At 48.7% G+C, this 26,152-nt stretch overlaps 1 protein-coding gene across 1 annotated transcript in view; it reads right to left on the minus strand.

Annotated features, from left to right (window-relative positions):
* Positions 1-571: 571 nt before the first annotated feature.
* Positions 572-26,152, minus strand: part of CHMP4B (charged multivesicular body protein 4B) — a 43,912-nt gene continuing 18,331 nt past the window's right edge. The window contains exons 2-5 of the mRNA XM_084775746.1: positions 5,717-5,894; positions 4,198-4,312; positions 2,396-2,522; positions 572-1,414 (exon numbers count right to left, since the gene is read on the minus strand). Coding sequence (XP_084631872.1) covers positions 1,350-1,414; positions 2,396-2,522; positions 4,198-4,312; positions 5,717-5,894 — 485 coding nt within the window. The 3' untranslated portion in view covers positions 572-1,349. The remainder of the gene's footprint in view (positions 1,415-2,395; positions 2,523-4,197; positions 4,313-5,716; positions 5,895-26,152) is intronic.

The following is a 26,152-nucleotide window of genomic DNA, read 5'->3' on the forward strand; positions in this document are numbered from 1 at the left end:
CATCTCTCCAGCCCTCAGACTGGTTTTAATCTTAGGAAGCTGGGAGTGACTTCTCAATCCTGAGACTCAGCATCCATCAGTCTCTCAAGAGAGTACAAGAATTAAAACAAAACAAAACAAAGTTGCAGAGCGGAAGGGCTGGGCCACACTAGGCCAAAGACACACAAGGACTCCGCAGGCCCAGAAGGTGCATGTGTGCCCTCAATCCTCAGCCATTACCTAGTGCACGTCCCTGCTATGGGGTTGCACCACCTGGCTGGGCTGTGTCTCACTGTGACACCATGGTTCCCACCAGAGCGAGGCTCCCACAGGCACCGCCTTAGGTGCTGGCAGGTGAGGAGGGAAGCTTCTGGGGCTGCACAAGAACCAACGCTTTGAAAGTGGTCCTGGAGAGTCCCGGGCTAAGTGAGGCAACAGCTCTGTGGCCTCCAGAATCTTGAGGTTTTCTAGGAAGAAGGAATCCGCTTGTCACAAGTCCTTCACGTGTCCCCAGATGACCCCAGACCAGTGTGGCCTGCCAAGGGTTGGCTCCGAAGGGAAGTAAGAGACTGACTGAACACAACAGCAAGTATGAAAATTAAATCGAGATATTTAATAGACAGTGCAAACCATAATTTCATCTGAATATAAATGTACGCACGTTTCCAATGAGTTATCTATCAATTATCACAAACAGCAATGAGGGCCTTAGAGCTATGTTAGAAAACTGAATAGCTGGAATTTAATCCTAACAATCTTATTTGCTCACAAGAAAACACATCCATTTCAGATCTGTGTCACAAACTCCAAAAGACCAGGGGAGCAGGAGTGACTGGGGCCAGAGTGGTAAACACAGGGCCAGTACACAGGTGACAGACAGAAACACAGCTCTTGAGGAAACCAAAACCAGATGTGTTATTACAGCTAAGGACAAGGAAAAAGCCTATCTATGGCTTTTAAAAAACGACTTTTCTCCCAGTACCATACACGTCTTACAGAAAGATGTGCGACAAGTCGGCTGACTTAAAGGACACGGGCTACATTTCTGGATCATTTCAACTGCAAACAGCTGACCCTTTCCACGGAGTTAGCGTAGTCCAGAAGCTCAATGTTGGATTTGCAAATACAGTTTATTTTACAGAAATTCAACATTATAAACAGCAGGCACCTCCCACCCGCCCCCCTCCCCCCACCCGCCCCCGGGCACAGACCATGCTATGCGAGAGTGAGCAGTGATGCGGCCTACTGCTTTGGGTGAGAGTGGAGCGATGGAGGCTGCCTGCGCCGCGTCCTGCCAGCCCTGCGCACGCACGTGCCTGCCCGACGCACAGGCCACCAGAGTCCGTCGGGCCCAGCCTATGCTGGACCAGTTACATGGATCCGGCCCAGTTCTCCAATTCCTTCATGTCCTCGTCTTCCTCTTCCTTCTTCTTGGCTGTGGAGACAGAAAAGATGAAGGCTGGCTGGGAGCTGGGCCGTGCTCCACTGTGCACACACACACACCTGTCCTGCAGCCAGCTGAAGCCGACAGCTGCTTCCCAGGCCTACAAGCTGTGCCCTGTGTTCAGGAAATCAGACAGACCCTCCGCACCAGGAGGACTGTTCACACTGAAGGTCCCTCAGTCCTAAAGCACCCAGGGGTGGGGACAAAGGCAAGAGCTTCCCTCCTAAGAGATGCAGTCCTTGCCAAGCCAATTCCACTTGGAGCTGCAGGAGCTTGTGCCTGCTAGACTGCCTCCGAGAGCCGCCGCAGAGCCAGGGCCTTTGCCCTCTGCCATGGCAGACAGAGTGGGCACAGCCTGCTACACTCTGCTGGAAGGCCCTGGTGTCCACTTCGGACAGGCAGGTTTCACTTTCTACAGGCTCCTCGTGGAGCGCGGCTGTGAGGGATGACCACTCCAGGAATGGAAGGAAGAGAAAATGCAGCCAAGGAAATGATGGTTTACAGACGCAGGTCTCCAAAACAGCCAGAGCCATTTTCTTCCCCAAGAGCATACAGCATAGGGTCCCAGACGGGCAAGGCTTAAGTTCTCACCTCTGCACAGCCCAGAACTTTCCCTTATTTGGTGATAAGAAAAGTCATTCTAGAACAGAAGCTCTTACTTCGCACTCCCACCCCTCGCAGGGACACGCAGCAGTGCCTGGAGACACTGTAGTTGAGACAAGTGTGTAGCTGCGGCATCTGGTGGGAAGTCAGCCCCACAGCTACCCACAGAAGTACCTGGCCGTGGCAGCTGGGCTGAGGTTAGGAAATCCCGTTCTGGAGAAAACTGGGGAATGGCATGCATATAACACTGGCACCGTTGGCATCGCAACACATGCTCTTTGGCTCGGAACCCAAATGGAAGTCAGCTGACCATGAGATCACCCCCCTTCTCATGGTGCCAGGATGTGTCCCAGCTCTGGGCATACTCACTGGGTTTGGACGGTAGGGCTACAGAGGGGACATTTGGTAGAGGGACTGTTTCCGGCCCACTGATCTCCAGCAAATTCTTGTCTAGCTCTTCTTGTTCAAGCTCCTCCAACTCTGCCATGAGCTCATCCTGCAAAAGGAAGTGTGGTGAGCCTCTCCCTGCAGCTAGGCCTCCGTGAGCCTCCTGAGGAGGTCACTGGCGTATGCATGCGGCTGCAGTCCTATCATGAGCCTCCTGGGGAGGTCACTGGCGTATGCATGCGGCTGCAGTCCTATCATGAGCCTCCTGGGGAGGTCACTGGCGTATGCATGCGGCTGCAGTCCTATCATGAGCCTCCTGGGGAGGTCACTGGCGTATGCAAGCGGCTGCAGTCCTATCATGAGCCTCCTGGGGAGGTCACTGGCGTATGCATGCGGCTGCAGTCCTATCATGAGCCTCCTGGGGAGGTCACTGGCGTATGCATGCGGCTGCAGTCCTATCATGAGCCTCCTGGGGAGGTCACTGGCGTATGCAAGCGGCTGCAGTCCTATCATGAGCCTCCTGGGGAGGTCACTGGTGTATGCATGAGGCTGCAGTCCTATCATGAGCCTCCTGAGGAGGTCACTGGCGTATGCATGCGGCTGCAGTCCTATCATGAGCCTCCTGGGGAGGTCACTGGCGTATGCAAGCGGCTGCAGTCCTATCATGAGCCTCCTGGGGAGGTCACTGGCGTATGCATGCGGCTGCAGTCCTATCATGAGCCTCCTGGGGAGGTCACTGGCGTATGCATGCGGCTGCAGTCCTATCATGAGCCTCCTGAGGAGGTCACTGGCGTATGCATGCGGCTGCAGTCCTATCATGAGCTCCGTGGGAAGAAGGACTCTAGCTTTTCTTTCATTCCCAGAAACACTGGGAATGGAACCCAGGACCACATACATGCTAGGCAAGGGCTCTACCACTGAGCCATGTGCCCAGCCTCCTTTTCACCTTATACATTTTTGACACTGGTTCTAAGTTGCCCAAGCCAGCCGTAACTACCTCTGTGGTCCAGCCTTGATGTTCCCCTGCCCAGACTCCTGAGGTGCTAAATTACAAGCCTGGACCATCAACTTATCACCACTCCTTTTTGGTTTTTGTTTTTAAGATTTTATTTTAAGTATATGGGTGTTTTGCCTGCATGTGTGTCTGAGCACCGTGTACATGCAGTGTCCCCAGAAGGCATTAGATCCCCTAGGACGGGAGTTACAGATAGCTGGTTGCTCACACCCTCTTCTGGCCTCCAGGAGAACGGGCATGCAAAGGGCGCACAGATGTACATGCAGGCAAAATATCCATAAACATAAAATAAAAATTATCTCTTTTCTTTTTTGAGACAAGGTCTCCTTGTCATTCTGGATGTCCTGGAACTTTCTATGTAGATCAGGTTGGCCTCTTGAGTGCTGAGATTAAAGGCATGTGCCACTATACCAAGCATAAAATACATTAAAAAAAAAATTTTTTTTTTTTAAAGCCTAGAATCCAGCCAGGTGGTGGCGGCGCACACCTTCAACCCCAGCACTCAGGGGCAGAGGTGGCTGGATCTCTGTGAATTTGAGGACAGCCTGGTTTACAGAGTGAGTTCCAGGACAGCCAGGGCTATACAGAAAAACCTTATCTCAAAAGAAAATCAAAACAAAAACAACCAAACCAACAGACAGACAAACGAAAGATTGAGTAAATAAATAAACATGTCCAGACTCCAAGGGGTAAACACTGTACCCTGTTGATATCCGAGCCTGAAGTCTGTCACCTGAGAGACTCGGGTGATTTTCATGAAGCCACTCACCTCATCAAACTCTTCTCCAAAGCCTACAGGTTTGGAGATAGCTGTGGAAATCTCTTCTGCAAGTTCTTGCTGGTCAGCAATGTCCTGCATTAATTCGTCCACTTTATCAATGTCCCTTGAAATTAAATGAACAGGTTATCCATTAGCTAGGACTGGCCTGAGCCCGGAGCAGAGCCCTGCTGCATACGGCCTGCTTCTCAGTACACAGCAGTAACTCTGCTTTAGGAAATGGCCTGTTATTACCGCCTCACTTCTTCCCTTTAAAACTGAGCATCATGAGCCAGCAAGACAGCTCAACCAATTATGTGTTTGCACTGCAAGCCTGGTGACCAGAGTTCTCGCTCCAAAACCCACATAAGCGTGGAAGGAAAGAACTGACTCCACAAAGTTGTCCTCTGACCCCCAACATACACACAGGTGTGGGCATACACACTCAAAATAGATGCAGAATCGAGACTCAGAATCAAGCAGATGGACATGTCTTTAGCCGTTACTTAGTTCGCACCCAAGGAGAGCAGGCTTTGCAGCAGGGAGAATCAAGGACCACCCCCTCAGCCTAGATCAGAAACACATCAAAATGAGATCACAGGACTTTAACTCCTGCACCGAGACCTCGTCTTCAAGCCCCAAGGCAACTCTGAACATGAGTCACTCCAGAAAGGCCCCTCCCTACTCCAACACCTGTAGCACCTCTATTAGGTCCCAAAGGCAAGGCAAGCGTGTGGGGTTTACACACTGTGCCATGCACACAGTTATCACAATGGTTTGTGTACTTTAAAACATACACACTGCTTACTATCCGGGGAAACAGAAATCAAGGGATGAGGCCTTAGCCCGAGCAGCACAGCCCACACCTCACTTATGTGAAGACGCTGTTCTGGCACCTCCTGTTTCTAGAGCAAAGAGCAGCAGTTTCACAGCCCATGAACAGATACTTTAATGCGGTCTATGGAGACGGCTAGGAGACCAGCTCCAGGCAGGATGTGAAGGGAGGCACAGCTGCTCTACATGGCAGGCCAGAAGCTGCACTCTGCAGACCCCTGTGCTAGAGCACGGGCTGAGCAGCCAAAGCGGCAAGTGCTCTGTGCCTGCTCAAGTATCATCAAACCAAAATAAGTGCAGAGGTTTTCATGGAGAGACTCCACCCTTTACAACTGGAACCAGGATGGTATTTAGTCCTTGGGCCACTAGCATGAGATGCAACCATCCTAGGGAGAGGCAAAAATGTCCCTCAAAGCAAACGTGAGAACAGATTCAGAGGCCTGGGGGAAGCACACATGGCAGGGCCCAGGACCGTCTACGTACTCTATGCACTCAGCACCGGGGTGGGGGAGGGGGAGGAGGCCGACGGGGTGGGGGTGGGGGTTCTCCAATGTGAACAGGGGTGGCCAAGAGGCCGTTCCCAACTTGAAATTACACCTATCACAATAACCTAGAACCAAAGAGGGAGCCAAGCCCAGCAGGCCACACCTAAGCAACATTTCCCCTCCAGCTGCCCAGTCCCCAGCGTGGCACGTACATGTTGTCATGGGCAGCCTTCATGGCCTTAGCGGCATAGCCCATGTTCTTGAGCACCTCCGTGTTGGTGTTGGCGTTCTCCAGGGCCTCCCGCTGGAACTCGATGGTTGACAAGGTGCCGTCGATCTGGGCCAGCTGCTTCTCATACCTCTTCTTGCGCTTCAGGGCCTGCAGCGCCGCTGGAGGGGAGAAAGCAGATCTGAGAATGCCTGGCGTGCCAAGACGGGAGAAGATGCTGAGCCCTTCTCAAGCGGACCACACCCACCCCAGCGGCTGCTCCCGCTGTAAGAGCACTAATAACATCTTCTACATTCACTTCTCTCAGAAAACACACAGGTTCACACATCTCACCATCAGACAGCAAAGAAGATGTAAATACAAGTTTAAATTCTCTGGCACCACACCTGCTGCAAAAATCAAAGTATGGACAGACCCTCAGAGTAAAGACATGTTCTGGGGTCAAACTGTAGCTCACAGACATGGGTGGGCAAGTGGCTTAGCTTCCCTTCTAGGTTCACGGTGAAGAGTAAACAAATGGGCAGAGCATATTAGTAAGGCAGGTATCACAGCCAAAACCCTGATGGCTCTGATTATTGTAAAGCACCGTTAAGGTAACATTTCACACCAACTAAATGACTGAAGCAAACACTAAATCAGTTTGGGTTACAATGCTGTCACTCAAAAGCCAACAATCCTGTCAATTGTTATGCTTCTAAGAGTAAGATGGCAACAGAGCACAGCATAAAGATGTTTCTGGCTCTCTGAGTCAGTAAGTTCTGTCTGAAAATTAAATGAACAAAACCAGAAAGCCCCATCCTAGAGATGGTTAGTGCAGCATTCTCTGTAACGGAAAACAATCAACAAAACTGAAGATGAGGGTTCTGGAGTTTGACCATTTGGTCAGATCAATGGTGTCTGCTCTCTAAACTCCCAGTCTGTAGAAAAAGATCATTTTGTCTGAGGTCCAGTCAAGACAAGTAATTCAATAAGGCAAATCTGTGGCAAAGCTAGAACCAAACCACATCTCCCTGCTCAAACCCAGGTCCCTTCCTTCCCCTTATAGTCTCAGGAACTAACAGCTGGCCTGGGCTGGGCTGAGGGAGGGAAGCTGCCCGTACCTGCACGTACCTACATGCACGGTTGCACTCCTTCTCCCTCATCTGGGGCGTGTGCACCAGCGCCACCCCCACAGGCTGCCGTCACAACCACCTGCTCTACAGAGGTGTTTCTTTGTATGTCATACAGGTTAACACATTCCTTCAGCTTCCAAGTGTGTACCCAACAGCCTGTAGGACACATACTTTACAGGATAGCTATGAACACTCAACAGAGAACTGTAAAGTTACTTAAAACACTTGAAGAAGAAGAAGAAGAAGAAGAAGAAGAAGAAGAAGAAGAAGAAGAAGAAGAAGAAGAAGAAGAAGAAGAAGAAGAAGATGATGATGATTTGGTAACTCAGTTGTGCACTTCTCCACTGAGAGCTTTACAGATAACTGTACTGCATCCCAGTGTGTGGAAGGGACAGCTCAGCTCCTCCTAGCTCTTGTCCACAGTTTCTTGACACCACAAACTCAAAAGTGACTCCTAGAAGGTTCTAGCCATCTTTGCAGACCAACTGGGATGCAGTTAGTTACTATATACCAAGCTGAATCTTTAATTGCGTGTTTTATTGTCTTTTCATATACAAATGGTCCCATCCTAGCACTTAGGGTAGCTATGTAAGGTGTACTGAATTCATTTTGTATTTAATGATACCGTCCACTTAGAATTGTAACTGGAGGAGCATGTATTCTATATAGGAGTCTTCAGGTGGGGTACACCTCTCTCTGCCTTCTTAATTCATACAAGAAAATCTTTTGCAAACCACTCACTGTAAGGCAAGTGTGCAAAAACTAGAAAAAGGTCCCAGCAAACACCCTAGCCTCCAGAGTCACCACCTTCTGCGGACTTATAAAAGCTCATCCCAGAAGGCAGTGGGTTTCCCAGGCCAGTGTGTGGCAGAGACTGTGGGGTGTTTTTTTTTTCTCCTACCCCATCTAACTTCTGTATTTTTCAATTATCTGACAAGTCAAAAGAGAAAGGGCACACTCTTGAGAAACCCCTCAAATATGTTTTGCAAGTAAAGTAAGCCTGAAAAGTGCCGTTTGGTCAGCATCTGGCCCACAAGAATATGTGTGGACACACAAGTACCAATCACTTCACTTCCTGCACCTTACAAGCATGGGGAGCTGCAGTGGAGGGTAACTGATGCTCCACAGGCCAAGCGACACACTTCTTTCTGAACACTGAACACTGTCTCAAGTAAAACTCCCTTCATCCCACCTGGATATCTATTTGGGGCAGGGAGTTGGAGACACGGTCCTTTTTGTTGTTGTTTTGTTTTTTAAGACAGGTTTCTCTATGTAACAGCCCTGGCTGTCCTAGACTCACTTTGTAGATCAGGCTGGCCTCGAACTCACAGAGATCCGCCCGCCTCTGCCTCCTGAGTGCTGGGATTAAAGGCGTACGCCACTATACCCAGCAAGACAAGTCCTTATACTATGGTTCGGGTTGGCTTGGAATTCACTGTATAACCCAGGTTGGTCCGGAACTCTCAGCAATCATCCTGTCTCAGCCTCCTAGGTGCTAGGATTATAGGTATGAACCAACATACACAACTTTAACCTGATTTGCAACCAGACTTGCTTTCCTAAGTAGGCAAAGTCCACACAGCCAAAACCCAGAAGTTACATAAATAAATGCAAACTGGCTAGTAATGACTTGCCAACCTTCCCAAATTCTGGATGGTTGGATTAGAGAAACAATCTGGAGGCTAAGGAACAGCTGTTCATCAAAGCCAAATCTTCAAGGAGGAGGCATCCAAAGAAATCCATCCTCTGCCACAGACTCGGTGTCATTTGTAAACACACCGGCTTTAATAGCCCAAATTTAACCCTAACAGAAGTTTAAGAGGTTGCTTTTAGATGAGAAAAAAAGCCTGAAATCACCATATTTAATTATGCCTTTGCCAATTCCAAGACAGTAATTACAGCAGCAATTACAAAATCTAATAACCAGCTTTATTGGCTCTGAAAGCTGAAGCAAAAGCAACTGCAACCATGTTGAAATAAACATTGGTCTCCAGACAGTTGCTTCATTAGACCCTCCTAGCAGCGATTTAAAAGACAGCATGCAAGATGCACGGTAAGAAGCACAGAAAGTGGTGGGGGAAACACTCACCCAGGACTAGAAACCCCTTCTCCAAGGCACCTGGAAGTGACAGCAGTTCAGTACAACCCAAGAAGACTTCCTTCCTCTAGGCCAAGGTCACCTAGACTCTCCTGACAGAAGAGAGGTCTGCCTGCTGTGATCTGGCCCAAATTCAGCATAGGTGAAAACAGCCTCCCACCAGGTGTGAAGAGAGCATGTCTATACACACTCCCTCTGGAAACCAGCTCTCTCCTAAGTGGACGGCTGTGTCTGCAGTCCTTCCTAAAGCCATGATTAAAACTGAAGGCACCAGAAGGATGGGGTGGGGGTGAGGCGGGGTGTGCACTTCTTCCCAACCAGCATAAACCACACAGGAAACAGAGGATGTTTTCCCCAAACCCACAGCCGTGGCCGCCAATGTTAGCGTGAGACGATGAAGACCCCAAAGCGGCTTGGCGTGCACTCCAGGACTTGGGTGGGCAGTGAGGGCATGCCTCACCTCCTCTGGCTCCCCTCAAGGGTTCTTGCCTCATTCTGCTGGGAATGAATATTTTTGGAGACCACTGATCTAGGAGACCACAACTAGGTATCAAGCCACTGATCGTTTTGCTGAAAGCAGGGCTGGGGCTCATCTGTCCTTTGTATAAGAGCAAGAAAAGATACAACGTCAAAAACCACAAAGTTATCCAAAGCCAAAGAGGCCAGTCCTTCTGTAGAAGCAGCTGCCAGCTGGAGAGGCGGTTGGATCCCTGGAGCTAGAGTTAAGGTGGTGTGGGCTGCCCAGTGTGAGCTAGGAACTGAGCTCCCACCTCATTCCTAAACTCTGTCCTTTGCAAATCTTGTTTAAGATTTGTGCTGACCCGTGGAAGAACTGAAAAACGATTCCATTTGCTCTAAGTCCTTAGTTAGAAGAGGCCAGGCATAGTGGTTTACATCTGCAGTCCAAGGCCAGCCTGGGCAATAGCATAAGGCCCTATCTTAAGAAGACAGCCAGGCATGGTGGCACACACCTTTAATCCCAGCACTTGGGGAGGCAGAGGCAGGCCAAACTCTGTGAGGTGAAGGCCATCCTGGTCTACAAAGAGAGTTCCAGGACAGCCAGGGCTGTTATACAGAGACATCCTGTTTTGAAAAACAAAAAAAGAAAAATAAAAGAAAACAAGGGGGAGGGGTTGGGGGAGCCAAAGCATTGCCCCAGGTTGAGAATGTTTTCTCTGAGTAGGCACTGCACATCTTGCCTACGCCAGGTGCAGTTCTCACTTTCCTACCCTGTGTGAAGGCAGCAGGATCAACTTGGGCCGTCGAATGAACAACAGAATTCCTCAGAAACCAGGTCCACTGAGAGTGAGATGGACCAGTAAGTAGGCAAGGGCACTTGCCAGCAAGCCTGATGATCTTAATGAGATCTCCCGGGGGGGGGGGGGGGCCGGGAACAGACAGACAGACAGACACACACACACACCCCTCTTAAATAAATGTAATAACATTTTTTTTGTAAGCTTAAGAAGCCAAAATGCCGGAGGCAGAGGAAGGTAGACACTGGAGTTTGAGGCCAGCCTGGCCTAAAAAGTGAGTCTAGGACAGCCAAGGCTACACAGAGAAACCCTGTCTAGAAAAACAAAACAACAAAAACAAAAACAAAAAGAAGCCAAAATGCACGTTTAAAGCCCAGATGGGCTGCTTTGTTTCAGGCTTACCTGTGGACCAGCCAGCTGCATTCTGCAACAGCCTTGGGATGGTATCCCGACATCAGTGCATTAACTCCCACACAGCTGGGAGTTCAGGCCAGAAGCACAGACACATTTTTCCAAGCAGCCTCATTCTCGTGATCTATCTCCCTGCTCCCCTAATTTGCTCTCCGTGGCCCGGAGCTAATGCACTCCATTTAGAGATGGTAAAATAAGTACTTGTGTATGACCAGGAAATGGGAGCCTGAAACCCTGCTGACTTCATCAGCAAACACACAGGGAGTACAGTACTCTCTGCAAAGGAATATTCTAGAAGAAAAGAGGCTTCTTATCTGTTTAGCACAGACAAAGAGGAAAGAAACAAGCCCCACAATTAACAATCTCACAGAATGCTGAACCACCCAGAGGTACTGAAATAGCTTATGATGTGTTCTGTGGACAACCACACGGCCTAGCAAACTTCAGGTCTACTGGTTACAGCATGTTCTAACAGTGGCTCAGGAGTCCAGGTGGGCAGCTTCCAAGTCTAGCTCTACCATTGCTACCCTGGACCAATTTCTTTTCTTTTCTTCTTCTTTTCTTCTTCTTCTTCTTTTTTCTTTTTGGTTTTTATTTTGTTTGTTTGTTTGTTTGTTTTTGTTTTTGAGACAGGGTTTCTCTGTGTAGCCCTGGCTGTCCTGGACTCACTTTGTAGACCAGGCTGGCCTCGAACTCACAGTGATCCTCCTGCCTCTGCCTCCCAAATGCTGGGATTAAAGGCGTGTGCCACCACGCCCAGCCTGAGCCAACTTCTTAGCCCCACTAACCCTCACTGTGACAGCGCCAATCTCATGAGGCTGCTGGGCTGGTTAGAATGAGGTGTGTATATATGACACGCTGAGCACACAGCCCGACACGTAATACATGCTCCAAAAAGTCTGTCACTGGCATATATAAACGCAGAACTTCTGAACAGACCCATTTTGGCAAGAAATTATAACCATCAGCCTCCCAAAAATAAAAAAAAGTGTACACGTGCACACACAGACATATACATGTCAATACTTGGAAAGCACAGCTTGGGCCTGGGCAGTAGTGGCGCATGCCTTTAATCCCAGCACACAGGAGGCAGAGGCAGGCAGAGCTCTGTGCGTTTAATGAGGCCAGCCTGGTCTACACAGCAAGCTCCAGGGCAATAACGGACATACAGAGAAGCCTGTCTTGAAAAACAAAAAGCAAACAAACCCCACAGCTTGGGGAAAACAAGTACTTTCTGCATCATAAGCACAAGGATGTGGGCTCTGACCCCAGCAAGCATGTACAAAGCCAGGTAGGCGCACCAGTGCCCGGAGCTGGGGAGCTGAAGGGGGGCGGATCTTTAGAGCTCATGGCCAGACAGGCTGGCACAATCAGTGAATGCTAGGCTCAGTGAGGACCCTGCCACAAAAACAACGTAGAAGATAACTAAAGAAGATGCCGTCTACAAAGCGAGTCCAGGACAGCCAAGGCTACACAGAGAAACCCTGTCTCAAAAAACCAAAAAAAAAAAAAAAAAACCAAAAAAAAAAAAAAAGAAGATGCCTGACACTGATCTCTGCCTCCACACACCTGTGCACACATACCAGCACACATCCGCATCCATACATGTATCACATGCAAAAGCAGCTTTTTTAAAAGACCTATTTATTTACTTTATGTATATGAGTATGCTGTCTTCATGCACACCAGAAGAGGCCATCAGGTCGTACTACAGATGACTGTGAACCACCATGTGGTTGCTGGGAATTGAACTCAGGACCTCTGGAAGAGCAGTCAGTGTTCTTAACCACTGAGCCGTCTCTCCAGCCCCTACAAAAGCATCTTATCCTCAAGCCAATGCCAGCCTAGTCATTCCCAACGGTTGGCTGAAGCCAATTAGCACTAGGGCATAAGGGAAAGGATCATGGGGCTTGTTATCAGAAGACTTTTGGCCCTATGCTGAGCAAGAGACCCGTTAAGTTATTAGACCTCTCTGACTGTGTTTTGTCGGGTGCACAGTAAGAGTGGTACTGACAAACTGCGACAGAGGAGAGGACATTCTAGTGGGACTCTAGATGAGAGAATCATGGGAGAAAGGCAAAGTAGAAGGACCCAGAGGGTCCTAGAAGCCTACAAATAGAACATTATGATAGGCAGATTTGGGCCCAGGGGTCCCGCTCAAACTAAGGCACCAGCCAAGGACAATACAGGCGGTAAACCTTAAGCCCCTACCCAGATCTAGCCAATGGACAGAACACTCTCCACAGTAGAGTGGAGAGTGGGATATTACTTTCTCACATACTCTGGTGCCTCACCTTTGACCATGTCCCCTGGACGGGGAGACCTGGTGGCAATCAGAGGAAGGACAGCAGGTTACCAAGAAGAGACTTGATACCCTATGATCATATAGAGGGGGAGGTAATCCCCCTCAGGAACAGTCATAGGGGAGGGGAATAAGGGGAAATTGGGAGGGAGGGAAGAATGGGAGGATACAAGGGATGGGATAACCATTGAGATGTAACAAGAATAAATTAATAAAGGAGGAAAAAAAAAAAGAGTGGTACTGACACCTTCATGGTCAGAGGGAAGATAAATCTCCACGAGAATGCTGCTGACTGGGGCACCCACTCCATTCTGCCTGCTTCTTCCCCCTCTGCCTCTTTCCTTGCCGTGGCCAGCGTACTCTCCAGCACGACAGGTGTCACAGTCGGCACTTTACATGTTCACTGGCCCTTTTTTTGGAGGGGGGTTACTGGTCATCTACCACCCTCCCAGCAACCCCATAGGTAGGTGTTATTATTGTCTTACGCAACAGATAAGGGTGTTGAGGCACAAAGAGTTCATCACCTGTCCAAGTCATACACAGAGGCAGGGATATAGCTCAGAGCCCAGCACAGAAACCAGGTGTGGTGGTGCAGGCCTACATTCCCAGCACTAAGGCACAGTCAGGAAGGTCAGAAGTTCAAAGCCATCCTTGGCTACACAGCTAGTTTGAGGCCTCCTGGAACAGATGACACTTTGTCTCAAAGTAGGGGGCGGGGCTGGTAAGATGACTCAAGAGGTCATCTTGCTGCCAGGCTTGATGACAGGAGCTCGATCTCTGAGGCCATCATGGTCAAAGGAGAATTCCTATAAGCTGTCCTCTGACCTCTACCAGCACACTGTGACATGTGAGAGCGCACACACATACACACACAAATCAGTGTGAAAGAAAGAAAGAAAGAAAGAAAGAAAGAAAGAAAGAAAGAAAGAAAGAAAGAAAGAAAGAAGCAGCCAGAGGATCAAAATCAGGCTGCCTGTCTGCAAAGGACCTACTCTTTCACTGTGGAGAACAGCAGGCAGCTGGCCTGCTTCTGCTTGAGCCATCGCTTTGCCTTCTGCACCTCTAGCTAGTAATCTGGCACCAAGGCATCGGGGGAGGCTCAGTCTGCCCAGAAACTACCAGCTAGCAATCCAAGATAGCAGGCAATAAAATTCTCTGACTGGATAAAAAATTGCTTCCCAATAGATTTTAAACTGGTTTTAAAAACCACCACCTTAGCATCTCTCTATATAGGTTAGTGACCCTGAACCAAGTTAACAAGGGGCAGTTTTGTGAGCTGCCAAGGAAAGGAAGGCATCCTCCCTAGTGCCAGGTCTGTGTCTCCTAGAGTCCTCACAGACACAACACACCCCTGAATGTGTGAAAGCAGGGAGGCAGTGGGTCCCCAGCTCGGCTGTTAGTGCCCTCATCCTCTTACCCCATAATAGCCTCAGGGGCTAAAACAACCTTTGCTCTGGAAGGGCAAGAGCTCTTGTGAAGAACTTTGCTTCTCAGACTGTCACTTGCCCATACACTTTTCTTCTCTCCATGTCAATTCCCGCTGGGATTCCTTCAACTCTGAGAGCACAGGGCTCAGTGGTTTATTATTAAGGGGCAGTGAGCCATCTGTGACTATACCTGGAGAGAGGCAGCAGAGACCTTAGTAAAAGGAGACTGTTTTAGACTGTCGGAAGGAATGGCCTGAGACACAAGAAAGGAGAGGCGAGCTGGGCGTGGTGGCACACGCCTTAATCCCAGCACTAGGGAGGCAGAGGCAGGTGGACTGCTGTGAGTTCAAAGCCAGTCTGGTTTACAAAGTGAGTCCAGGACAGCCAAGGCTACACAGAGAAACCCTGTCTCGAAAAACCGCAAGGAAGGAAGGGGAGAAGGGAATTCACCCACGAAAGCAAAGAGTTCAGAGGTCACTGTGGCCGACACCTCCTACTCCCAAGATGGTAGCTAACGGCTTCCCATGGCTCTGCTACATGAGGGTTCTGTCTGGGAAGGAAGCAGTGGGGACTTCTGTTTCTGTGTTTAGGGCCATGTGTGTGCTAGACAAGTGCTCTCCACTCAGCCCACCCCTGATCCCAAGGGGATTCACTTCCCAGACATGGCAGGCAACCAGGAAGTAGCCTTGGTGACAACTCAGGGCAGGCCATGGAACTTAAGACCTTAGCAGAGAAAGTGGCCTAGCCCTGGCTAATGAGATCTACCCAAAGCCAAGGCCCTTTCCTGTTTACCAGCCATGCTGAATTCCACTACAACAGCTCTCAGAAACTCAAACTGAGAACCTGTATAGCCCACACATAGGTCTTTGCTATTCTGTGTCTTCATTAAAACTTGTCTTATTAAAATGTGTCCTAGGCAGACGTGGTGACACAAGGCTGCCAGTCAGCACTCATGAGGCTGAGGCAGCATGGGCTTCAAAAGTGAGAACCAGTCAGTCTCAAGGAAGAAAAACAAATTCACATGGCAGCACTCATCTGTAATTCCAGCACTTGGAGGTGGAGGCGGAAGGACCAGAAGTTCAAGGTCATCCTTAGCTACACACAGTAGGCTTAACACGAAACTAGGTTATATGAGACCCTGCCTCAATAAAATAAAATAAAAAACAGACAAAAGGTCTCAATGGGTAAATTTATATTTATATATTTTATCCCTAACCCACATTTGGGTCTTCCTCTGCAAATGCTGTCTGGCAACACTGAGCCCACTCTGTAGCCTGGTACACATCTGTAGAGCTAAGAGCAGCCTTTTCATCCATCTGTCTCTGGTTGTTTTGAGACAGGGCTTCACCATGCAGCCCACCCTTGGCCAGCTTTAGAAGAGGCACGTACCCTCCAGGACACCGCAGAGCCTGCTACAGCCCATCAACGGTTCTGGACGTTTAGCATCCCTCAGGAGGAAACCAAGCTGGACAGCTGGCATGAGGCCACTAAAGGAACAGACAAGAACCTAGATGGGCGTTCTGAACCACAGCGCTCCCTCTGCTCTCTGAAGGACACTTGGGACCCAACAGCACCTCCAACACACACCCTGGGCTCCAAATGATGTCTCAAGTAAGACCCCCTCATGTCTCATGGCCTCAGCCTCCCCAGGAAAGGCATGGGAGTGCAGTACAGGTTTCTCTGTATAATAGTCCTGGGCTCACTTTGTAGACCAGGCTGGACTTGAGCTCACAGAGATCTGCCTGCCTCTACCTCTCAAGTGCTGAGATTAAAGGTGTGGGTGACCACCTCTCAGATGTTGATTTTTTTTTTTAAGATTTATTTATTTATTATACAGTATTCTGCCTGGATGTGAGCCAGCAGGCCAGAAGAGGACACCAGATCTTTTAGGTGGTTGTGAGGCACCATGTGGTTGCTGAGAATTGAACTCAGGACCTTTGGAAGAAAAGCCAGTGCTCTTAACCTCTGAGCCAACTCTCCAAGCCCACCCCTCACCCGCCCACTGTGGGGGTTTTAAGATAAACCCTCAACATGGAATCCAGGCTGGCTCAAATTCACAGCCCTTCGCCTCAGATCCCTGAGTACTGGCATTGCTCATCTGTACCATCATGGTTAGTCATACATAACAGATCTTAAAAGGACAAACAGAAGTCGGGCATGGTGGCGCACGCCTTTAATCCCAGCACTTGGGAGGCAGAGGCAGGTGGATCAATGTGAGTTCGAGGCCAGCCTGGTCTACAAAGTGAGTCCAGGACAGCCAAGGCTACACAGAGAAACCCTGTCTGGAAAAACAAAAACAAAAACAAAAACAAAAACAAAAACAAAGACAAAACAGTTTCCAAGGGGGAAAAAAATCTATAGGAGTACAGAAATTATTATGAAACAAAAGTTTACATTTGAGATTCAGCCACAACTTTCTGATCATGTACAGTAAGGAGGGAGTAATGATCATAATGTAAAGAAAAACCTCAAAAAGTTACAAAGTAACACTGCATGAGCACAGACATCAGAATTAGAAGGGACTTTTGCTTTGAGATTGGGTTTTGGTTTGGTTTGGTTTTGTGAGACCTCTACATAGCCTTGGCTGTCCTGGACTTGCTGTATAGACCAGGCTGGCCTCGAATTTACAAAGATCTACCTGCCTCAGCCTCCCAAGAGACTGAGTATTTTTTAAATATTTATTTGTTTTATTTTTATATATTTATGCATCTCTATGTGTCTCTGTGCGGGGTTGTGGGGAGTGTGTGGGATGCACACACTCCATGCATATACAGAAGTCTGCAAAGGTCAGAAAAGGGCATCAGATCCCTTAGAATCAGAGTTACAGACAGATGTGAGCTGCCATATGGGTGCTGAGAATTGAACCTGGGTCCTATGCCAAAGTGTTCTTGATTGCTGAGCTATCTCTCCAGCCTCTGGGTTTTAGATAGCCCAGGCTAGCCTTAAAGTCACCCATGTAGGCAAAAATGACCTTGAACTTCCGCTCTTCCTGCATATGTCTCCTGCATACTGGGCTTACAGGTGGATTATAAGCAGAACTACTATATCCAGCTTATATAATTCTGAGGAAATAACCCAGCCTTCCTGCACTCAAGGCAGTCACTCTGACAACTGAGCTATATCCATAGCCCCAGCCAGGACACTAGGTAGTTATAACTGCTACAAACCAGGCATGCCTATAATCCTAGCACTTGGACGGCTGAGACAGGAGAATTGCTTCAAGTTTAAGTAGACTGGGCTATATCATAAGTACTAGGCTAGCAGCCAGAGTTTAACAGCAAGACTGACTCAACAACAACAAACACAGCTTTAACTATGCTCTATGTTCAAAATATTTCAATAGCAGATATTTTTTAACTAAACTGAGTTACTAGAGATTTAAAGGATAAGACTTTTAATTATATTATAGGAGATTGTTAATTAAATTATAGGAGACTTAAAGAAAGGACTACCTGGGGATTTATAATGCAGGAGAGAGACTGGTAAATGTGAATTCACAACAGCAAAAACTACCCCCAATAAACAAACAAACAAACAAACCTGAAGCCAGGCGTGGTGGCTCATGCCTTCAATCCCAGCACTTGGGAGGCAGAGGTAGGCAGTTCGCTGTGAGTTCAAAGTCAGCCTGGTCTAAGGCTAACACAGAGAGACTCTGTCTTGAAAAAACAAAAACAAAAACAATAAAGAAAAAGAAATAATACTAGGTAGAAAAAGTTTCAAAAAATAATGATGTAAGCAAAATGAACCCTAAATACACACACACACACACACACACACACACACACACACACACACACACATCCCAGAGTACAACAAAAGTGCTCAAAATAGAGATAAGAAAATTTTTAAAGCAGCCAGAAAAGCAAACATAATTATGATACAGATTCCTCACAGAAACCAAGTTATAGGTAATAGGATATAAAATAATATCCTAAGAAAATGTTTTCTAAAAGAGTGTGGTGTGCCGGGCGGTGGTGGCGCACACCTTTAATCCCAGCACTCGGGAGGCAGAGGCAGGCGGATCGCTGTGAGTTCGAGGCCAGCCTGGTCTACAAAGTGAGTCCAGGACGGCCAAGGCTACACAGAGAAACCCTGTCTCGAAAAACCAAAAAAAAAAAAAAAAAAAAAAAGAGTGTGGTGGCTGGGCCTGGTAGCACATACCTTTTGACCCCAAGACTTGGGAGGCAGAGGCCGATGGATCTCTGTGAATTCAAAGCCAGCCTGGTCTACAGATGGAGTTTTGGGACAACCAAGGCTACACGGAGAGTTCCTGTCTCAGGGGTGGGGGGTGGGAGCTGGGGCAGACCAAAACCAAAAAACAGAAGAAAGGAAGCAAGAAAACAAGTGTGACACGCTTCCCCTTACAAGCCCGGCCTGGGCTGGCGCCCTTAGCCTGGGTGAGCCGCCTGCTCTGGGACAGAGGAGAGCTGCCTGCCCTCGGTTTCCGTTCCCAGGCTGGGATGCACTGTTTCTTTTCCAGCTGAATCCATGCCAACAAAGCCCCCTTCTGCCTCAGCAAGCATCAGAGTGCCCTGGCAACTGAGGTGACAACAGAGGGCTGGGGGCTGGGGACGGCTGTGTGGAATGGAGAGAGAGGAATGTCAGCAGAAAAGGCTCCCGGTGTGTGGGACTGTTAGAAGAGGGGAGCAAGAGACCAAAGCTCCCCTCCTTTCAGTCAGTCACAGAGAGAGGGCTGCAGAGACAGGCACATCAGTGCCCTGTCCAAATGGCAGCAGGCGAAGCAGGACCAAAAAAAAAAGAGACTTCCTTCCTTCTGGGAAAAGGCAGCCTGTGCTTGGTCCATACAAAACTAGGGCACAGAACCTGAGCGTCCTGGAGCCCTGATGCATGTCTGTGGGCCCTGAAGAGCAGGCAGTGCCCCACTCCCTCAGGGTCCCTGGCACACAGCAAGTGCTCAGAGACAAGCCCATGCACAGGACGTCCAAACCCTGGGCAGGGCGCTCAGCAGACCCTGACAGGCAGCCAGGGAAGGAAAGGGCCTAAGAGCAGAACTCAGGTCTGCAGCCTTAACAACTAGCAGAGCACACCCCAGCAGAGCAATGTGCCAGATCAGGAAACAGGAGAGAGAAAATGAACATCTTTCCAAAAGACCAACCCTTAAAGCCCAAGCCTTTGCAAATAGACTGCTTCCCTATCACAGGGGTGAGGTAGGCCTGTCATCCACAGACTTGACACTCTCTGGCTTGTAGTGATTGGCTAGTCATGAACACATGACCCCAGCAGCCAATCAGAATCTTCTTTTGAGCTTTCTAACTGCGATGGGAGACAAAAAGAGGTAGGATGAATTTCCAGGAACAAAGCAATAAACCAAGCTGGCCAACTAGACAATGACGAGACTTACAAGGGAGCTGAGAGAACGGAGGTGACTGGCAGCGCAGAGTCCAGCCGCACCCTGCCCTTTCCCGCAGTCAGGTGAGCTGACAAACCCTTGCTGCAGAGTAACTTAATGCCAACACCTGTTAACAAGAGTAGCAGTGGATCAGCTTGTAATTCCAGCTCTTAGGACTTGGAGGCAGGAGACCTCCTGACTAAGGCGGTCCGCAGGAAGTGCCAAGTCGGCCTGAAGTAATGAGCTCCTGTCTCAAAGGAAATCAACTGCAGCTGGGAAGAGCTGGAGCTCAAATTCCAGCTTAGTTCCTCTGACTCCAGAACTCTTCCACTATCGCATCTTGTTTTGAGAAACAGCTCGTCTTAATGGCAGAAAGGAACCAAGCATAAGAACAGTTTTAATTAAGAGTAAACACAAACACAGGGGCTGGAGAGATGGCTCGGATGTTAAGAGCACTGGCTGTTCTTCCAAAGGCCCTGAGTTCAGTTCCAGCAACCACATGGTGGCTCACAACCATCTACAATGACATCTGGTGCCCTCTTCTGGCCTGCAGCAGTTACATGCAGGCAGAACACTGTATACATAATAAATGAATATATTTTTTAAAATTTAAAGCTGGGCGTGGTGGCACATGCCTTTAATACCAGCACTCAGGAGGCAGAGACAGGTGGGTCGCTCGCTGTGAGTTCGAGGCCAGCCTGGTCTACAAAGCGAGTCCAAGACAGCCAAGAGAGACCCTGTCTTGAAAAACATAAACAAAAACAAAAAATTTTCTTTTAATTAAGCACAGGAGTAGCTGTGTGGTGATGGCCCACACCTTTAATCCCAGCAGAAGCAGGGAATCGTAGTGAGTTTGAGGCTAGCACGGCTTGGTCTACAGTGACTTCCAGGACACCCAGAACTGTTACACAGAGAAACCCTGTCTCAAAACAAAGACACAAACCAAAAAGATTTTGCCACAATTAAAACAGAGCTGGAGGCTGTGACAAAGTATCTGTCTAGCATTTGCAAAGCTCTAGGTTCCATCCCCAGCACTGCAAACTCAGACACGGCAGCACATGCTAATAATCCAGCCCTTGGGAAGTGGAGGCAGGAGGACCAGAAGCCTGTGCTCCAAGTCTGAGGCTGGAAAGCTCTTGATTGGCATGAGCAAAGCCCTGGGTTCAACCTCCATCGCTAAGCCCAACAGCAGACTGCTCATGAGCACCACCTGATGTCCCTGGAAACACAGCCGACAAGACATGTCAAGTATGTGAGAGTAACAAAACTCCAAAGTGCACTGATTTATCAGAAATGGAAATATTGGATGAAAATAATCTATGCTCCCTTGAATACATCACAACAGTGCTAGATCATACTCCAGGAGTATAGAAAAGGATGCAGAGTAGGAAGTAATCAGAAAATAGGCTTCCTGACTGAGCATAATGCATTGCTGCTATAATGTCACCTCTTAGGAGGCAAAAACAGTAAGATGGCCATGGGTTCTAGGCCAGCCTGAGCTAGGCAAGACTTGTCTCAAAACACAGAGTGCTGAGGATATAGTCTAGTAGTTAGAGTGCTGGTTTAGCACACATGAAGTGCTGGGTTCTGGCTCCTGGACTACAAAACTTGAGCACTGGTCTCAAAAAAACAAGAGGTGGAACTAGAGATTAATGATCTGAGTTCAATCCCCAGGACCTATACAACAGAAGACAGACTTGACCCCACAGCTGTCCTCTAATCTCCACACATGCAGTATGGCAAATGGCTACATACAGACATACATGAAATAAACAGAACTGTCAAAAGATTAGGGGACAGAATAAAGATATTTAGAAGGGAGAGAGGCACTAGGGAGATGGCTCGGGACTTGCCACAGCCTGAAGATGTGAGTTTAGACCCCCAGAACCAATTTTAAAAAGCAGATGGTCGGGCATGGTGACACACGCCTTTAGTCCCAGCACTCAGGAGGCAGAGGCAGGTGGATCGCTGTGAGTTCGAGGCCAGCCTGGTCTACAAAGTGAGTCTAGGACAGCCAAGGCTAGCACAGAGAAACCCTGTCTTGAAAAATCAAAAAATAAAATAAAATAAAATAAAATAAAAAGCAGATGAAGGTGACAACACATTCGTAATCCCAGAGAGAGTCAGAAAAAGGAATTCCCTGGAGTAAGCTGAGCAGCCAGGGTTGGCCAAAATGGTGGTTTCCAATTTTAGCAAAGACACCCTGCCTCAAAATAAGGTGAGAAGTGATCCTGGAAGATACCCAATGTCAACAGTAGGCCTCCACATCCGCATGCCCACATATGCAAACATGAATACACACATGCACGCACACACACAAACACACACATACACACACACCAAGTGTGGGCAATGGTAAAGGAAAGGCCATATGACGACGGAGAGGGGGCACGGCCAGATGAAAGCCAACAACCCAACACTCTGATCTTGGACTTCCAATCTCCAGAAAGACACTTTCTGCTAAGCTATCTGGCACACGGTAGCTTGCTAAGGCAGAGCTAACCAACACGGCAGAGAGCATGAAAACCCTCCAGCCCTCCACAGTCTTTAATGTCACATGGTACGGTATGCCCATGGCTCCCTGGGTCTGCCCCTCAGATAACTGATGGTCTTGGTATCTTCCTTTCCTGGCCTACTTCCTTAGTACTTGGCTGGGAGCAGAGGGGGTACCTGCCATGCTACCCCCCTCTTCCATCCATGACTCCACATCTGGCTCTGGTTACAAGTCTTAGTTCTCTCTTATCTGTAAAACGGGAGCGGGGGCACACTGAGGTAATCCCTGCTCTCTCTCCCCTTTCTAAGAGTCGGGACTCATGAGGAGCTGAGCAACACTCAGCCAGACTGAGCCAGGGCCCTTCTTTCCTATCTACCACCTACACACGCACCAAGATAAGGCTGCAGCGTTCGGACACTGCAGGGTGTTGCCTCTCCACACGGGCTCCACCTCAGGAAGGTTTAAAGAAGCGGGTCACCAGGAACCTAGTTTGGGCATGGCCTTCTTTACTCCCATTGGCCACAGCGCCATGCATCATGTCAACAGCTAAAACTGCCACTGTACTTCAGGAAAATGGATCAGAAAAGTTGCTCTTAGGTCTGTTTTCACTTAAGAAAAAAAGAAAACTTTGTATTTTAAATTATCCAACCAAAGAAAGCAGAGACACCCAGGCCAAAATTGTTTCAGATGTGCAGTCTCTGAGTCTCAAGACCCAGAGAGAAGAGAAATAGGCTTCTGGGCTGCATGTCCTTGTCCCCGCCTGCTTACCAGGGGAGGTAAGGCTGAGAAACAGCACGGCTCGGCTCTAAGGCGGAGCCTGCACCTCTCAGATCCCCAGAGTGCAAAGAACCAGCCGGGAAGCTGAAGAAATGGCTCAGGGGTTAGGAGGCCTGACCTGTGAACGTGAGGCCCTCTTCTGCCCTCCACAGGCACTACATGCGCCAGGGCACAGACGTGAATGCATGCAAAAGACCTATACACGTAAAACAAAATTAATATTTTTTTATTTAAAGGGGAAAAAAAGGAACTGTCTGGAAGAGGCTGAAGTGTGAAAGTGTCTACAAATACTGAAAGGATGGGGAGAGGCTGGGGGCAGCACCCGTGTCTATACAGAGTCCTATACTTGCTCCTCCCCAGCGAGAGCACACTCTCAGCCCTTCTGCACTTCTCCCTTGGACTAGAGCCACAACCCACGGGTAGAAGTATAAGGCAACAGCCAGCCACTGATCACCTCTCAGCCCCTACACTACCTAGCACCCTGCTCTGCAAGAGTTTGAGAAACACCTGTTGATATAAACACTGTCTCCTCCCAAGTACTGAGGCTATGATGAGGTCAAGACTGCCAAAGGTGGAGTCTTAGCCTAAAGGGGGGAGGGAGTTTACACAGGAATATACTGATAAACTTCCCCGAGCTATACATTTCACACACACACAATGGTGGAGGCTGGAGGCTCAGCACAGGCTGCTCCAGAGGATCTGGGATCAATTCCCAGCACCCACACGGCAGCTCACAAACTGTCTGTAACTCCAGTTCCTGGGGATTCGGGACCTTCATACAGACATACATGCAGGCAAAACACCAATGCACAGGAAATAAAAGTAAATCCTTTTTTAAAAAATTAAAAAAGAAAAGCTGGGCGTGGTAGCGTACACCTTTAATTCCAGACTTGGGAGGCAGAAGGAGGCGGATCTCTGTGAGTTCGAGGCCAGCCTGGTCTACAAAGTGAGCCCAGACAGGCAAGGTTATCCAGAGAAACTTTGTCTCAAAAAAACCAAAAAGAAAAAGGAAAGCCACAATAGACTGCTATGCCAACTTTTTCTTAGGTCTCTGAATCCTTCCATATCCCAAGTGGGCTAAGAGGGAGACTTAGCCTGATCCTTTGCACGGGAGGGAGCTGTGACTTAGGACATTGCCACTGTGTAGAAATGGAGCAGCAGCCCCTGGGTTTATGATCCTCCTCCACCCAGGCTGTGCCAGCTCAACAAACCACCTACAGCCACTTAGAACTCGAAAGAAAACAAACCCTCAAATAGCAACTGTTCATTCCATCTCTGGCTTTCTGCACAGCAACTTTATTTTCAAAACCATCCTGGCAGGATTGAGAATGCTGTGCCACGGTGCTAGTCTGTCTGTCAGAAAGCATCAAGGCAGAACTCACTGGAACAAGAAGACAAGACACCATGGGTTCCATTCCTATTTTATCTGCTGTGAGCTGTGCCACTGTTAACAAGTCACCGAGCCTCCATGGAAAAGCCTCCTGTATGACAAAATGACCTTGGAGTTCTCTGACTTTCCAAAGCTCCATAGAAGACAAGAATGTGCTGTGCAAGTGAGTAAAAAGGAGGGGGCTGCTAGAACGGGCACTCCTTGGGACCCGAGGCTTTAGAGGCCCTAATTTAGAAGCAGAGGGGAAATGTTTTCCCTCTTAAGAGGCTTAGCTGCTCATGGTGGGGCCAGGACTTACCCTGAACACTGAGGCCTTTTAAGAAAAGCCTGGGGCTCTTCCTGACACTCCCAGTACCCCAATAGAGATGCTGTCTCAATCGCCACCTTATATTAAGAGTATATTTAGAGCTGGCGTGGTGATGCACACTTTTAATCCCAGCACTCGGGAGGCAGAGGCAGGCGGGTCACTGTGAGCTCGAGGCCAGCCTGGTCTACACAGCGAGTCCAGGACAGTCAAGGCTACACAGAGAAACCCTGTCTCGATAAGGAAAAAAAAAGGGGGGGGGGATATTTCCAGGGGTCCCGCTCAAACTAAGGCACCAGCCAAGGACAATACAGGCGGTAAACTTTAAACCCCTACCCAGATCTAGCCAATGGTCAGAACATTCTCCACAGTTGCGTGGAGAGTGGGATATGACTTTCTCATGTACTCTGGTACCTCACATTTGACCATGTCCCCTGGATGGGGAGACCTGGTGGCACTCAGAGGAAGGACAGCAGGTTACCAAGAAGAGACTTGATACCCCATGAGCATATACAGGGGGAGGTAATCCCCCTCAGGCACAGTCATAGGGGAGGGGAATAAGGGGAAAATGGGAAGGAGGGAAGAATGGGAGGATACAAGGGATGGGATAACCATTGAGATGTAACAAGAATAAATTAATAAAAATTTTAAAAATACATTGAAAAAAAAGTTGGAGACAAACAGAAAAAAAAAGAGTATATTTAATTAAGAACACTCAAGGCAGGGCAGCCCATGACAACGGGTCTGTTTCTCCATCATCTTCACACTGATGACCCACTAGGTGGCTCGGCGAGGAAGGAAAAGCCTGTCAGGGATGCATCCCTAGTGCTTAAATGTTGGATCTTGTTCAGTAAAACCTGAGGCTGCTCAGACCAAAAAGAAGTCAGTGTTTGATTTGCCAAGTGGCTAGCCTGCTATGGATCCAAAGACAGCTTGGGAGCCAGGAGACATGCTGTCCTGAAATGTGTGCTGCTGCCTGACCCAGGCTCAGGGGAGCAACCTAAAGCTGTCATCCAGCTGCAGCCTCTGAACTAGGCAATCAAAATGGAGAAGCCTCAGCACCTGCTGCTACAAAACAGCCTGAGGCTGAGGCTGCCCTGCACTTACAGCAGGCAAAGGGCTGTGACCCAGCTGTAGCCAACAAAATAAAGGCAAGCCACTTCATCTTTTTAGGAAGCCAAACTGCTTGGAGCCACACCTCTCTCTGCAGGGTGCAGTGAGGCCGCAGCACTGAAGGAGTCTCAGCACTCCTTGAGTCTACCTTCCTTTACCGCAAAACAGAGGCCCAAAGGACAGAAGGCCCTTGCCAAAGGCACACAGTATTAGAACCAGAACCTGAGCCACAGTGTCTTGAGACGCCAAGACTAACACTTGTGGGCAACGCAGGGAGTCCTCAGGGGCAGGAAACCTAGAAGGCTAGGAACCCAGACCTTTTCAAAACAAGATAAAAGTCTGGACTGAATTGAAATGTATGGTTTCAAAAACAGAGGTCATTGTC

This window comes from Acomys minous, assembly GCF_964271855.1.
Source record: "Acomys minous genome assembly, chromosome: 3".
Classification (NCBI taxonomy): Eukaryota; Metazoa; Chordata; class Mammalia; order Rodentia; family Muridae; genus Acomys; species Acomys minous.